Genomic DNA, 16,646 nt, shown 5'->3' on the forward strand with positions numbered 1-16,646 from the left:
TCTCTACCCTACACACTCTTCTATAAAAGCACCCTGTTGACCCGACAAATGTTAATGTGAACTAGCATACCTTCGTAATTTCACTTCATTCCCTTACAATAACACAGATTACCCTAGACTTGAATAGTTGTCCAGGAATTTTCTGGGACCATCTGCTTGATCAAAGCTGTTTGTGTGGGCGCTCACATGAATAAGGAGGTGGTGGTAAGGAAAAGATTCTTCTTTCATTCTTACCAATACTGTTTTAAAATATTTTAGTCTATAGTTCTTTCTATTTTTATCACAATAATAAACATATTATATGGTCTGCAGAAAACATTCAACATTCCTTATTCCAACATAGTGATTTTTCTGAGTTTCAACTCATTTGTATTTTAAATTTTTGATATTAAAAATATCATTTTCTCATCTCAGAACTTATACTTGTTCATCATAGGCAAATTAGAAAATATTGAAAAGAAGAAAATTTAAAATCCCTATAATCTCTCCACCTACTCTGTTAGTGTCTTATGAATATCCAAGTACTTGTTTAACTGAAAAATACTAATAATAGCATAACAAATATCTGTGTACCCACTACCCATGTTCTTTATATTTAAAGCCTTTTTTCTAGCCAGGTGCAGTGGCTCACGCCTGTAATCATAACACTTTGGGAGGCCGAGGTGGGCAAATCAGTTGAGCCCAAGAATTTGAGGTCAGCCTGGGCAACATGGTGAAACCCTGTCCTACAAAAACTACAAAAAAATTAGCTGAGTGTAATAGCACGTGCCTGTAGTCCCAACTACTTGGGAGGCTGAGGTGGGAGGATCACTTGAGCCCAGGAGGTCAAGACTGCAATGAGCTGTGATTGTGCCACTGCACTCCAGCCTGGATAACAAAGTGAGATTCTGTCTCAAAACAAACAAACAAACAAACAAACAAACAAAAAACGCTTTTTTTTCTTTTGTAAACCCCCATGATTTTGTTCTGTTTTCTTTTCAACGTTGTTTCTTTCCTAAGTTGATCCTTTTACTTACTTATGTAGAAGAGGCACATGGTACAGAGGAGTATATATTAATACACATTTCTATATAATAGTAGTAAAGAATTTCCTTCCCCCTTTGTCCTCTAGCTACCCACTTTCCATCCTTGAAAGTAATGTGTTCTGGCTGGGTGCAGTGGCTCATGCCTGCAATCCCAGCACTTTGGGAGGCCAAGGCAGGCGGATCACCTGAGGTCAGGAGTTCGAGACCAGCCTAGCCAACATGGTGAAACACTATCTCTACTAAAAATACAAAAATTTAGCCAGGTGTAGTAGCGCGTGCCTGTAGTCCCAGCTACTCAAGAGGCTGAGGCAGGAGAATCACTTGAACCCGGGAGGCGGAGGACATGCCACTGCACTCCAGCCTGAGCAACAGACCAAGACTCTGTCTCGAAGAAAAAGAAAAAAAAGAAAGTAATGTGTTTCCAGTTTTTTTGTGTATCCTTCAGAAACAATTTATGTATATACATTTTATATATATTCTTTGACTTTTCCTTTCCTGACACAAATGGCGCCACCTTTACACATTATTCTACACCTTGCTTTTTTTCTCTTAACAATGTGATAATTCTTAATTTCTTTAAAGCAGCTACATAATTTCTGTTATATGGCTGTACTGTGATTCACTGAGTAAATTCTCTATTGAGGAATTTAAAGTTGTTTCTAATCTTGTTTTACAACTAGTTTACTAATAACCTTGAATATGTGTCATTGTGCAGATATACAAGTATATTTATAGTATAGAGTCATAAAAGGATAGTTGTTGATCAGATGGTTTGTGCATTTGTAGTTTTTTCTTTTTTTTTGAGATGGAGTCTCGCTCTGTCGCCCAGGCTGGAGTGCAGCAGCATGATCTCAGCTCACTGCAAGCTCCGCCTCCTGGGTTCATGCCATTCTCCTGCCTCAGCCTCCCAAGTAGCTGGGACTGCAGGTGCCCGCCACAATGCCCGGCTAATTTTCTTTTTGTATTTTTAGTAGAGAGGGGTTAGGATGATCTCAATCTCCTGACCTCATGATCCGCCCGCCTCAGCCTCTCAAAGTGCTGTGATTAAAGGCGTGAGCCACCGTGCCCGGCCTGTAGTTTTCATAGGTATGGCCAAATTGCCTTCCATAGAGGTTGTACTGGTAGTTATAGTTCCATGATTTACATTTATATTTATAATTATATTTGTGTTAGAAAAATCAGATGATCTAACTGGAAAAAATTTTAAGTTAGATTTTAACCTCATAACATTAACAAAAATAAATTGCAGGTGAATTAAAATTAAACATAACAAGACAAAAATAGAAGAAAATATAGAACAATATTTTTGTAATTCTGATAGTGTGACATAAACTGAAGAGCCATAGGAAAAGATTGATGCATTTGGTTACTTACACATTTTAAGCTTTGATTCCACTCAGAAAGCAACACAAGAAAAAAAAAATAAGCTTTATTATAGACACGCACACACACACACACAGCATGAACAAAATTAAAAGTCAAGGACTTCCAGTTTCCCATCTGGCATGTAAGGAGGTTAGAAGTCACTACTCCATCCTAACAATGGCTAAAAAGCTCAACAAATCAGTTTTTGCCTTATATAGTTTGATGTTCTGTTAGACTCATACACACATTAAGGATTGTTATGTTGGGCTGGGCACAATGGCTAATGGCTGTAATCCCAGCACTTTGGGAGGCCAAGGCAGGCAGATCTTCTGAGGTCAGGAGTTCAAGACCAGCCTGGCCAACATGCTGAAACTCTGTCTCTACTAAAAATATGAAAAATTAGCCAGGTGTGGTGGCATGTACCTGTAGTTCCAGCTAATTAGGAGGTTGAGGCAGGAGAATCGCTTGAACCCGGGAGGTGGAGGTTGCAGTGAGCCGAGATCACGCCATTGCACTCCAGGCTGGGTGACAAGAGTGAAATTCCGTCTCAAAAAAAAAAAGATTGTTATGTCTGCTTGGAGTATTAATCCCTTTATCATTATGTAATATCCCTCTTTATCCCCCCAAATTTTCCTTGCTTTGAAATCTGTTCTGTCTGAAATTAATACATCTACTCTTACTCTCTTTTGATTGGTGTTAGCATAGTATACTTACCTTCAGAGGTAACCAGTTTACTAAATTTTGTGTTAATCACTTTCTTGGGTTTGGTTTGGTTTTAAGACGGAGTTTCATTGTTGTTGCTCAGGCTGGAGTGCAGTGGTGCAATCTTGGCTCACTGCAACCTCCGCTTCCCAGGTTCAAGCAATTCTCCTGCCTCAGCTTCCCAAGTCGCTGGGATTACAGGCTCCCACCACCATATTCCAGCTAATATTTGTATTTTTAGTAGAGACAAGGTTTCACCAGGAGTTCAAGGCTCGTCTTGAACTCCTGACCTCAAGTAATCTACCCACATCGGCCTCTCAAAGTGCCCAGATTATAGGTATGAGCTGCTGCACCCGGCCTCCTTGGGGTTTTTAATTGCATTCCCACATATGTATGAATTTCCAAACAACATATTATTTGGATTTACCTTTTCTAAAAAAGCTTTTATGTAATAAAAGTATGCTGTATTTATTCTTTTGTAATATATTTTTCACTCAAATTTTTTTTCTTTTTCCATTTCTTTTTTTTTTGGAGACAGGATCTCACTATGTTGCCCATTAAATGTATAAAAGTTAGCCTACATCATTCATGCTCATAGAAATACAAACTGAAATACATTTATTTTTTCTACAATTTTAGATTTGGCAAAAACTGAAAGATTGATAAAATCCAACATTGTTCAGAATGTGGGGAAATGAGCACTCAAATACAACTATAGGTGGAAGACTAAATCATCACAGTCATTCCAAAAGACTGTACATTATGGTGCTGTGTTCTGGGAGTGAGGAGAGTCACACTGATTGAAGGGAGCTATGTTCTACCTTGCTTACTTAGGTTTTGTTGAAATATTATGAGCATGTTTAACATTTATAATAAAAAATGATAAAAGCATTTTTTAAAGAGTTAACAAAATTAAAATACATCTACATTAAGAAATGAAGCTATTAGATTAATATTCATCATTACTGTCCAATTTTATAAACTCATTTTAAAATTTTTTTTTATTGTTTAAAGATGAGATCTCACTATGTTACCCAGGCTGACATCAAACTCCTGCGTTTAAGTGACACTCTGGCCTCAGCCTCCCAAGTAGCTGGGATTACAGGCAGGCACCACTGCACCTGGCTTCATTTTTATTTTTATAATGATGTTATATTTAATATGTTAAAGATATAACTTATGGGGTCTCAAAAGTTGGAAATGAAAATCTTTATCATTGAACAAAATTCTATCAGTCTTGCCATTGAGTGAAACAACTTTATTTATGTTAAAACAGAGCTGCTAAAGAAAATGAGGAGGCGGCATCAGTGGATACCTCTCAGGTAATCTAGATTGATCCATTTATTGTTATCTTTTTCACCATCATCATAATGATAGGGCATGTAAGGAATTCTCTTTCTTCCTTCTACAGAAGGGTGTTTGTTAAATGATCTACTGCATATAAATAGGACCACCTGTTTCTTTGGCTCACCTTATCATCTCATTCATTCATTCATTCATTCATTCATAAAAACAGATGCTTCCTGAGTGCCTGCCTTTTACCAGGCATTATTGCTAGGCAAGGAGAATCAGCCTTGAATAAAACAAATCCCAAACCTGTTCTCATGGAAATTAGAATCTACTGGGAAAGATAGACATTAAGTAAGTAATTACAAGCATGAAGAGTGTTACAAAATTGTGCTACAGAAGAATACAAGCGATCTGGCCTAGATGACGGTCAGGAAAGACCTTCTGAGGGAAATAATGTTAAAGCTGAAACTGATGTGTTAGTATACACAAGTCAAAAAGTGGGGAAAAGAACATTCCAGGTAGAGGGAACTGCATATTCAAAGATCTGGAGGTAGGACAGAGCATATTCCATTTGAAGAAATGGAATATGTATGCCATATATATTTATTTTAGCTGGAGAAAGGAAAGCAAAGGGGAAGGTGGTATGTAACGAGGCTAGAGAGATAGGCAGGGCAGTGCCGTGGACATATTTGTAATAATTATTTTATCTAACAATTATTTGTTAAGTACCTCCTATATCCCAGTCTCTTTTCATGGAATTGGTGAGACATCATTGAAAAATATAAGTCCCCCATTTATCATGGAGCTTACCTTCTTCCAAGCCATGTTAACCTTTCTGAGTTTGTCCTAAGAGCAAAGGAAAACTCTGGAACGGTTCTAAGTAGCAGAGATGCATGGTCTTATTTCTATTTTAAAAAGATTATTTTGCTGAATTGTGAAGAATGGACACTCAGAAATCATCTCTCTCTTCATTCCCAGTCAGATATATTTTCAAAAGAGCACTTTTCACGGTATTGATTCTTCCTATCCATGAGGATGGAATGTTTTATCATTGGTGTCCTCACTTGTTTCCTTGAGCAGTGGTTTGTAGTTCTCCTTGAAGAGGCCGTTCACATCCCTTGTTAGCTGTATTCCTAGGTATTTTATTCCCTTTGTAGCAATTGTGAATGGGAGTTCATTCAGGATTTGACTCTCTGATTGTCTAGTTTGGATGTAAAGGCATGCTTGTGATTTTTGCACATTGATTTTGTATCCTCAGACTTCGCTGAAGTTGCTTATCAGTTTAAGGATTTTTGGGGGCTGAGATGATGGTATTTTCTAAATATAAAATCATGTCGTCTACAAACAGACAATTTGACTTCCTCTCTTCCTATTTGAATACTCTTTATTTCTTCCCCTTGCCTGATTGCCTTGGCCAGAACTTCCAATTACTATGTTGAATAGGAGTGGTGAGAGAGGGCATCCTTGTCCTGTGCTGGTTTTCAAAGGGAATGCTTCCAGCTTTTGCCCATTCAGTATGATATTGGCTGTGGGTTTGTCATAAATAGCTTTTATTATTTTGAGATATGTTCCATCAATATGTAGTTCATTGAGAGTTTTTAACATGAAGGATGTTGAATTTTATCAAAGGCCTTTTCTGCATCTGTTGAGATAATCATGTGATTTTTGTCTTTGGTTCTGTTTATGTGATGGATTATGTTTATTGATTTGCGTATGTTGAACCAGCTTTGCTCCAGAGATGAAGCTGACTTGATCACGGTGGATAAATTTTTTGATGTGCTGCTGAATTCGGTTTGCCAGTATTTTATTGAGGATGTTCACATTGATATTTATCAGGGATATTGGCCTGAAGTTTTCTTACTGCCCAAAATAATTTATAGAGTCAATGCTATTCCTATCAAACTACCATTGACATTCTTCACAGAATTAGAAACAACTATCTTAAATTTCATATGGAATCAAAGAAGATCCCATATAGCCAAGACAATCCTAAGCAAAAAGAACAAATCTGGAGCCATCACATTACCTGACTTCAAACTATACTACAAGGCTACAGTAAGCAAAACAGCATGGTACTGGTACCAGAACAGACATATAGACCAGTGGAACAGAACAGAGACCTCAGAAATAACCAAATAACACCACACATCTACAACCATTAGATCTTCGAGACACCTGACAAAAGCAATGGGGAAAGGATCTCCTATTCAATAAATGGTGCTGGGAAAACTGACTAGCCACATGCAGAAAACTGAAACTGGATCCCTTCCATACACCTTATACAAAAATTAACTCAAGATGAATTAAAGACTTAAATGTGAAACTCAAAACCATAAAAACCCTAGAAGAAAACCTAGACAATACCATTCAGGACATGGGCATGGGCAAAGACTTCATGATGAAAACGCCAAAAGCAAATGCAATAAAAACCAAAATTGACAAATGGGACCTAATTAAACTAAAGAGCTTCTGCACAGCAAAAGAAATGATCATCAGAGTAAACAGGCAACTTACAGAATGGGAGAAAATTTTTGCAATCTACCCATCTGACAAAGTGCTAATATCCAGAATTTACAAGGAACCTAAGCAAATTTACAAGAAAAAACAACCCCATCAAAACGTAGGCAAAGGATATGAACAGACACTTCTCAAAAGAAGGCATTTGCGTGGCCAACAAACATATGAAAAAAAGCTCATCATCACTGATCATCAGAGAAATGCAAATCAAAACCACAGTGAGATACCATCTCACACCAGTCAGAATGATGATTATTAAAAAGTTAAAAAACAATAGATGCTGGCGAGCCTCTGGAGAAATAGGAACACTTTTACACTCTTGGTGGAAATGTAAATTAGTCCATTGTGGAAGACAGTATAGTGATTCCTCAAGGATCTAGAACCAGAAATACCATTTGACCCAGCAGTCCCATTACTGGGTATATACCCAAAGGAACATAAATCATTCTACTATAAAGACACATGCACATGTATGTTTATTGCAGCACTATTTACAATAGCAAAGACATGAAACCAACCCAAGTGCCCATCAGTGATAGACTGGATAAAGAAAATGTGGGACTGGGTGTGTGGCTCATGCCTGTAATCCCAGCACTTTGGGAGGCCGAGGCAAGCGGATCACCTGAGGTTGGGAGTTCGAGACCAGCCTGACCAACATGGAGAAACCCTGTCTGTACTAAAAATATAAAATTAGCTGGGCATGGTAATGCGCGCCTGTAATCCCAGCCACTAGGGAGGCTGAAGCAGGAGAATCACATGAACCTGGGAGGTGGAGGTTACGGTGAGCCAAGATTGCGCCATTGCACTCTGGCCTGGGCAACAAGAGTGAAACTCCATCTCAAAAAAAAAAAAAAAAAGAAAATGTGGTATGCTGTGGCTGGCAAGATGGCCGCACAGCTCCGGTCTGCAGCTCCCAGCAAGATCAATGCAGAAGACAGGTGATCTCTGAATATCCAGCTGAAGTGTCTGACTCATCTCATTGGGACTGGTTAAGATAGTGGGTGTAGCCCATGGAGGGTGAGCCGAAGCAGGGTGGGGCATTGCCTCACCCAGGAAGCACAAGGGATCGGGAAACTCCCTCCCCTAGCCAGGAGAAACCATGAGAGACTGTGCTGTGAGAAATGGTGCATTCTGGCCCAGATACTACATTTCTCCCATTGTCTTGGTAACCCGCAGACCAGGAGATTCCCTCAGGTGCCTACACCACCAGGGCCCTGGTTTTCAAGCACAAAACTGGGCGGCTATTTGGGCAGACACCAAGCTAGCTGCATGGTTTTTTTTAAATACCCCAGTGGCGCCTGGAACACCAGCAACACAGAACTGTTCACTCTCCTGGAAACGGGGCTGAAGTCAGGGAGCCAAGTGGTCTAGCTCAGCAGATTCCAACGCCATGGAACCCAGCAAGCTAAGATCCACTGACTTGAAATTCTCACTGCCATCACACCAGTCTGAAGTTGACCTGGGACACTCAAGCTTGGTGGGATGAGGGGCATCCGCCATTACTGAGGCTTGAGTAGGCAGTTTTCCCCTCACAGTCTAAACAGAGCCACCTGGAAGTTTGAACTGGGTAGGGCCCACTGCAGCTTCGCAAAGCTGCTGTAGCCAGACTGCCTCTCTAGATTCCTTCTGCCTGGACAGGGCATCTCTGAAAGAAAGGCAGCAGCCCTAGTCAGGGACTTATAGATAAAACTCCCATCTCCCTGGGACAGAGCATCTGGGGGGAAGGGGCAACTGTGGGTACAGCTTCAGCAGACTTAAACATTCCTGCCTGCCACCTCTGAAGAGATCAGTGGGTCTCCCAGCACAGCACTCGAGCTCTGCTAAGGGACAGACTGCCTCCTCAAGTAGGTCCCTGACCCTCATGCCTCCTGACTGGGAGATACCTCCCAGCAAGGGTCAACAGACACCTCATACAGGAGAGCTCTGGCTGGCATCTTCCAGGTGCCTCTCTGGGATGAGGCTTCCAGAGGAAGGAACAGGCAGCAATCTTTGCTGTTCTGCAGCCTCTGCTGGTGATACCCAGTCAAACAGGGTCTGGAATGGACCTCCAGCAAACTCCAGCAGACCTGCAGCAGAGGGGCCTGACTGTTAGAAGGAAAACTAACAAACGGAAAGGAATAACATCAACATCAACAAAAAGGACATGCCCACAAAAACCCCATCCTAAGGTCACCAACATCAAAGACCAAAGTAGATAAATCCATGAAGGTGAGGAAAAACCAGCCCAAAAGGCTGAAAATTCCAAAAACCAGAATGCCTGTTCTCCTTCAAAGGATCACAACTCACCAGTGAGGGAACAAAATTGGATGGTGAATGAGTTTAATGAATTGACAGAAGTAGGCTTCAGAAGGTGGGTAATAACAAACTCTTCCAAGCTAAAGGAGCATGTTCTAACCCAATGCAAGGAAGCTAAGAATCTTGAAAAAAGGTTAGAGGAATTGCTAACTAGAATAACCAGTTTCGAGAAGAGTGTAAATGACCTGATGGAGGTGAAAAACACAGCATGAGAACTTCATGAGGCATACACCAGTATCAATAGCCAAATTGATCAAGTGGAAGAAAGGATATCAGAGATTGAAGATCAATTTAATGGAATAATGAGTGAAGACAAGATTAGAGAAAAAAAAAAAAAAAATGAAAAGGAACGAACAAAGCCTCCAAGATATATGGGACTGTGTGAAAAGGCCAAACCTACCTTTGATTGGTATACCTGAAAGTGACAGGAAGAGTGGAACCAAGTTGGAAAACACTCTTCAGGATATTATCCAGGAGAACTTCCCCAACATGGCAAGACAGACCAACATTCAAATTCAAGAAATACAGAGAACACCACAAAGATACTACTTGAGAAGAGCAACCCTAAGACGCATAATCGTCAGACTGACCAAGGTTGAAATGAAGGAAAAAAATGTTAAGGGCAGCCATAGAGAAAGGTTGGGTTACCCACAAAGGGAAGCCCATCAGAGTAACACCAGATCTCTCTGCAGAAGCCCTACAAGCCAGAAAGTGGGGGCCAGTATTCAACATTCTTAAAGAAAATAATTTTAATCCAGAATTTCATATCCAGCCAAACTAAGCTTCATAAGCAAAGGAGAAAGAAAATCCTTTACAGACAAGCAAATACTGAGAGATTTTGTCACCGCCAAGCCTGCGGTGACAAAACAGAAAGGATCTTACAAGAGTTTCTGAAGGAAGCACTGAATATGGAAAGGAAAAACCAGTACTAGCCACTGCAAAAACATACCAAATTGTAAAGACCATCAACACAATGAAGAAACTGCATCAACTAATGGGCAAAATAACCAGCTAGTATCATAATGACAGGATCAGATTCACACATAACAATATTAACTATAAATGTAGACAGGCTAAATTCCCCAATTAAAAGACACAGATGGGCAAATTGGATAAAGAGTTAAGACCCATTGGTGTGCTGTATTCAGGAGACCCATCTCACATGCAGAGACACACATAGGCTCAAAATAAAGGGAGGAAGGAATATTTACCAAGCAAATGGAAAGCAAAAAATAAATAAATAAGAAAGCAGAGGTTGCAATCTTAGTCTCTGATATAACAGACTTTAAACCAACAAAGATTGAAAGAAACAAAAAAGGGCATTACATAATGGTGAAGGGATCAATGCAACAAGAAGAGCTAACTGTCCTAAATATATATGCACCCAATACAGGAGTACCCAGATTCATAAAGCAAGTTCTTAGAGACCTACAAAGAGACTTAGACTCCCACAAAATAATAGTGGGAGACTTTAACACCCCATTGTCAATATTAGATTAACAAGACAGAAAATTAACAAGGATACTCAGGACTTGAACCCAGCACTGCAGCAAGTGGACCTAATAAACATCTACAGAACTCTCCACCCCAAATCAGTAGAATGTACATTCTTCTCAGCACCACATTGCACTAACTCTAAAATTGACCACATAATTGGAAGTAAAATATTCCTCAGCAAATGGAAAATAGTGGAAATCATAACAAACAGTCTCTTAGAGCGCAGTGCAATCAAATTAGAACTCAGGATTAAGAAACTCACTGAAAATCGCACAACTACATGGAAGCTGAACAACCTGCTCCTGAATGACTACTGGGTAAATGACAAAATGAAGGCAGAAATAAGTAAGTTATTTGAAACCAATGAGAACAAAAACACAATGTACCAGAATCTCTGGGACACAGCCAAAGCAGTGTTTAGAGGGAAATTTATAGCACTAAATGCCCATGGGAGAAAGCAGGAAAGATCTAAAATCGACACCCTAACATCACAATTAAAATAACTGGAGAAGCAAGAGTATACAAATTCAAAAGCTACCAGAAGACAAGAAATAACTAAGATCAGAGCAGAACTGAAGGAGATAGAGACACGAAAAACCCTTCAAAAAATCAATGAATCCAGAAGCTGGTTTTTTGAAAAGATTAACAGAATAGATAGACTGCTAGCCAGAATAATAAAGAATAAAAGAGAGAAGAATCAAATAGACATAATAAAAAATGATAAAGGGGATATCACCACTGATCCTACAGAAATACAAAATACCATCAGAGAATACTATAAACATATCTATGCAAATAAACTAGAAAATCTAGAAGAAATCAATAAATTCCTGGACACATACACCCTCCCAAGACTAAACCAGGAAGAAGTTGAATCCCTGAATAGAACAATAACAAGTTCTGAAATTGAGGCAGTAATTAATAGTCTACCAACTAAAAAAAGCCCAGGACCAGACGGATTCAGAGCTGAATTCTACCAGAGATACAAAGAGGAGCTGATACCATTCCTTCTGAAACTATTCCAAACAATAGAAAAAGATGGACTCCTCCCTAACTCATTTCATGAGGCCAGCATCATCCTCATACCCATACCTGGCAGACGCACAACAAAACAAGAAAATTTGAGGCCAATATCCCTAATGAACGTTGATGAGAAAATCCTCAATAAAATACTGGCAAGCCGAATCCAGCAGCACATCAAAAAGCTTATCCATCACGCTCAAGTCAGCTTCATCCCTGGGATGCAAAGCTGATTCAACCTACACAAATCAATAAACGTAATCCATCACATAAGCAGAATCAATGACAAAAACCACATGATTATCTTAATAGATCCAGAAAAGGCCTTCAATAAAATTCAACACCCCTTCATGCTAAAAACTCTTAATAAACTAGGTATTGATGGAATTATCTCAAAATAATAAGAGCTATTTATGACAAACCCACAGCCAATATCATACTGAATGGGCAAAAGCTGGAAGCATTCCCTTTGAAAACCGGCACAAGACAAGGATGCCCTTTCTCACCACTCCTATTCAACATAGTAATTGCAAGTTCTAGCCAGGGCAGTCAGGTAAGAAAAAGAAATAAAAAGTATTCAAATAGGAAGAGAGGAAGTCAAATTGTCTCGGTTTGCAGATGGCATGATTATATATTTAGAAAACCACATCATCTCAGCCCAAAATCTCCTTAAGCTGATAAGCAAAGTCTTAGGATATAAAATCAATGTGCAAAAATCACAAGCATTCCTATACACCGGTAATAGTCAGAGAGCCAAATCATAAGCAAACTCCCATTCACAGTTGCTACAAAGATAATAAAACACCTAGGAATACAACTTACAAGAGATGTGAAGGACCTCTTCAAGGAGAACTACAAACCACTGCTCAAAGAAATAAAAGAGGACACAAACAAATGGAAGAACATTCCATGCTCATGGATAGTAAGAATCAATATTGTGAAAATGGCCATACTGCCCAAAGTACTTTATAGATTCAATGCTATCCCCATCAAGCTACCATTGACTTTCTTCACAGAATTAGAAAAAACTACTTTAAATGTCACATGGAACCAAAAAAGAGCCCATATAGCCAAGACAATCCTAAGCAGAAAGAACAAAGCTGGAGGTATCACGCTACCTGACTTCAAATTATACTACAAGGATACAGTAACCAAAACAGCATGGTACTAGTACCAAAACAGATGTGTGGACCAATGGAACAGAACAGAGGCCTCAGAAATAATGCCACACATCTACAACCATCTAATCTTTGACAACCTGACAAAAGCAATGGGGAAAGGATTCCCTATTTAATAAATGGTGTTGGGAAAACTGACTAGCCATATGCAGAAAACTGAAACTGGACCCCTTCCTTACACCTTATACAAAAATTAACACAAGATGAATTAAAGACTTAAACATAAGATCTAAAACCATAAAAACCCTAGAAGAAAACCTAGGCAATACCATTCAGGACATAGGCATGGGCAAAGACTTCATGACTAAAACATCAAAAGCAATAGCAACAAAAGCCAGAATTGACAAATGGGATCTAATTAAACTAAAGAGCTTCTGCACAGCAAAAGAAACTATCATCAGAGTAAACATGTAACTTACAGAATGGGAGAAAATTTTTGTAATCTATCCATCTGACAAAGGGCTAATATCCAGAATCTACAAGGAGCTTAAACAAATTTACAGGAAAAAAATAACCCCATCAAAAAATGGACAAAGGTTCTGAATAAACACTTCTCAAAAGAAGACATTTATGTGGCCGACAAACATAAAAAAAAGCTCATCATCACTGGTCATTACAGAAATGCAAATCAAAACCACAATGAGTACCATCTCACACCAGTTAGAATGGCAATCATTAAAAAATCAGGAAACAACAGATCCTGGAGAGGATATGGAGAAATAGGAATGCTTTTACACTGTTGGTGGGAGTGTAAATTAGTTCAACCATTGTGGAAGACTGGTGATTCCTCAAGGATCTAGAACCAGAAATACCATCGGACCCAGCCATCCCATTACTGGGGATATTCCTAAAGAATTATAAATCATTCTATAAAGACACATTCACACATATGTTTATTGCAGCACTATTCACATTAGCAAAGACTTGGAACCAACTCAAATGTCTATCAGTGATAGACTGGATAAAGAAAATATGGCACATATATACCAAGGAATACTATGCAGCCATAAAAAAGGATGAGTTCATGTCCTTTGCAGGGACATGGATGAAGCTAGAAACCATTATCCTCAGCAAGCTAACAGAGGAACAGAAAACCAAACACCACATGTTCTCACTCATAAGTAGGAGTTGAACAGTGAGAACACATGGACACAGGGAGGGGAACATCACACACCAGGGCCTGTTGCAGGGTGGGGGCCTAGGGGAGAGAGAGCATTAGGAGTAGTACCTAATGTAGATGATGGGTTGATGGGTGTAGCAAACCACCATGGCACGTGTATACCTATGTAACCTGCACATTCTGTACATGTATCCCAGAACTTAAAGTATAATAAAATAAACCAATAATAAAAATCAACATAAAAGTAACAAAATCCACTGTTCAGAGATTCAAAAAGAAGAGAAAATGTGGTACATATACACCATGGAGTACTATGCAGCTATAAAAAGGAATGGAATTATGTACTTTGCGGGGACCTGGATGAAGCTGGAAGCCATCATCCTCAGCAAACTAGCACAGGGACAGAAAAACAAACACTGCATGTTCTCACTCGTAAGTGGGAGTTGCAATGAGAACACATGGACATGGGAAAGGGAACATCACACACCAGGGCCTGTTGTGGGGTGGAGGGCGAGGGGAAGGAACTTAGAGGATGGGTCAATAAGTGCAGCGAACCACCATGGCACTTGCATACCTGTGTAACAAACCTGCACGTTCTGCACATGTATCCCCCCACTTTTTTTAAAGAAGAAATAAAAACAAAAAAAAGAGCCCTGACAGTAGATAGATTAGGTAGTGGTTTTGAGTCACAGACCCCTTTGCAAGAATCTGATGGAAACTGTGAACCGGCTCTGTAGAAAAATTAAAATTGTTCATACTGTTTGAGGGAGTTAATGGACTCTAAAGCCCATCCAGGGACCCCAGAATAGTAGCCCCTGTATTATGCATTCAGGTGTTTTGGTTTTTTTTAACATACAGCTGGCTAGATAATGGTGGCTCATGCCTGTAATCCCGACAATTTGGGAGGCCAAGGAGGGAGGATTGCTTGAGCCCAGGAGTTCAAGACCAGTCTGGGCAACATAGTGAGACTTGTCTCTATAAAAAATAAAAATAAATTAACCAGGCATGGTGACATGTGCCTGTAGTCTCAGCTACTCGGAAGGCTGAGGCGGAAGAATTACTTAAGCCCAGGAGGTCAAGGCTGCAGTGATTGTGCCATTGCACTCCAGCTTGGCTGACAGAGCAAGACTGTCAAAAACAAAACAAAACAAAACAAAACAAAAAACAAAAAACAGGCTTGCTTTACAGAAGCTTTAATTATGAACCTAGAAATGGACAAAGAGTCATTTAAAGAAATATGCATTTCACACATACACAATTTTTTAAAGTTTTTTTATTCTAGGGAAAAGAAGACTTTTATAAAGCTGAGAAAGTTTATACCTTTGCTTCAAAAGATTATGGACCTGAGCAGTCATTGCCATCCCAGTTGACTTGACTTCTCAAACTAGCACAAGAATGTAGCCAGTAGTTTGGCTGATTGAAGCAGGGGGGTAAAGTGCCCATCTCAGCAAAAACAAATCTCTGCATAGGATCTCTTAAAACAGACCTAAGTTATTTGGTTCTAAATGTTTTGCCTCACATATTTACAAGAAAAAAAATTTTTTAATTCTTACATATGTAAAGACTGCATTTTTCAAAGCACTTTTACATTTTGGTTCCTGTAGAGGTATTCATGTCAAGAGTTATGGCAGTTCCTCAAAGAATTAAACATAGAATCACAATATGATCCAGCAGTTCCACTTCTGGGTCTATACCCAGAAGTGAAGACAGGGACTCAGATATTTGTATGCCCATGTTCATAGCAGCATTATTCACAATAGCCAAAAGGTGGAGGCAACCAAAGTGTGTCCATTGATGGATGAATGCCCAAACAAAATGTGATAAATACCTGCAATGGAATATTATTTAGTCTTAAAAAGGAAGGAAATTCTGATACATACTGCAACATGGATGAAACCTGAAGTTGTTATCCTAAGTGAAATAAGCCAGTTACAAAAGGACAAATTATATATCATTCTACTTGTAGGAGGTACCTAGAGTAGTCAAATTCATAAAAGAAAGTAGAATGGTGGCTGCCAGGGACTGACAGTGGGGGAAACGGGGAGTTGCTCTTTAACGGTCAAGGAGGTTCAGTCTGGGACGATGAAAAAGTTCTGCAGATGGGCAGTGCTCAGGGGCTTCCACAGAGACTCCCTCTACACCCCCAGGCACTGCCCAGGAAAAAAAAATGTTCTGGAGGCCGGCCATGGTGGCTCACACCTGTAATTCCAGCACTTGGCCTTGGGAGGCCAAGGCTAGCGGATCACGAGGTCAGGAGATCAAGACCATCCTGGCCAACATGGTGAAACCCTGTCTCTACTAAAAATATAAAAATTAGCTGGGCGTGGTGGTGCATGCCTGTAATCCCAGCTACTTGGGTGCCTGAGGCAGGAGAATCGCTTGAACACGGGAGTTGGAAGTTGCAGTGAGCCAAGATCACACCACTGCATTTCAGCCTGGCAACAGAGCGAGACTCCGTCTCAAAAAAAAAAAAAAAAAAAAAAAAAAAAAAAAAAAAAAAAAATTCTGGAGATGGATGGTGACAGTGTTACTGAGCAAAGGGGCTTGCTGCCTGATGCACTAGAAACCAATACTACGACACCAGGTCTTTGAGAACAGAAAAGGTTTTTATTTTAGATTGACCAACAAGGAGATAGG

At 39.6% G+C, this 16,646-nt stretch overlaps 1 protein-coding gene across 2 annotated transcripts in view; it reads left to right on the plus strand.

Moving 5' to 3' along the window:
* Window positions 1–16,646, plus strand: part of GANC (glucosidase alpha, neutral C) — a 95,805-nt gene that overhangs the window by 27,161 nt on the left and 51,998 nt on the right. For both annotated transcript variants that reach the window (XM_010367025.2, XM_010367026.2), the window contains exon 7: window positions 4,369–4,414. In XM_010367025.2, coding sequence (XP_010365327.2) covers window positions 4,369–4,414 — 46 coding nt within the window. The remainder of the gene's footprint in view (window positions 1–4,368; window positions 4,415–16,646) is intronic.

Source organism: Rhinopithecus roxellana, chromosome 5 (assembly GCF_007565055.1).
Source record: "Rhinopithecus roxellana isolate Shanxi Qingling chromosome 5, ASM756505v1, whole genome shotgun sequence".
Classification (NCBI taxonomy): domain Eukaryota; kingdom Metazoa; phylum Chordata; class Mammalia; order Primates; family Cercopithecidae; genus Rhinopithecus; species Rhinopithecus roxellana.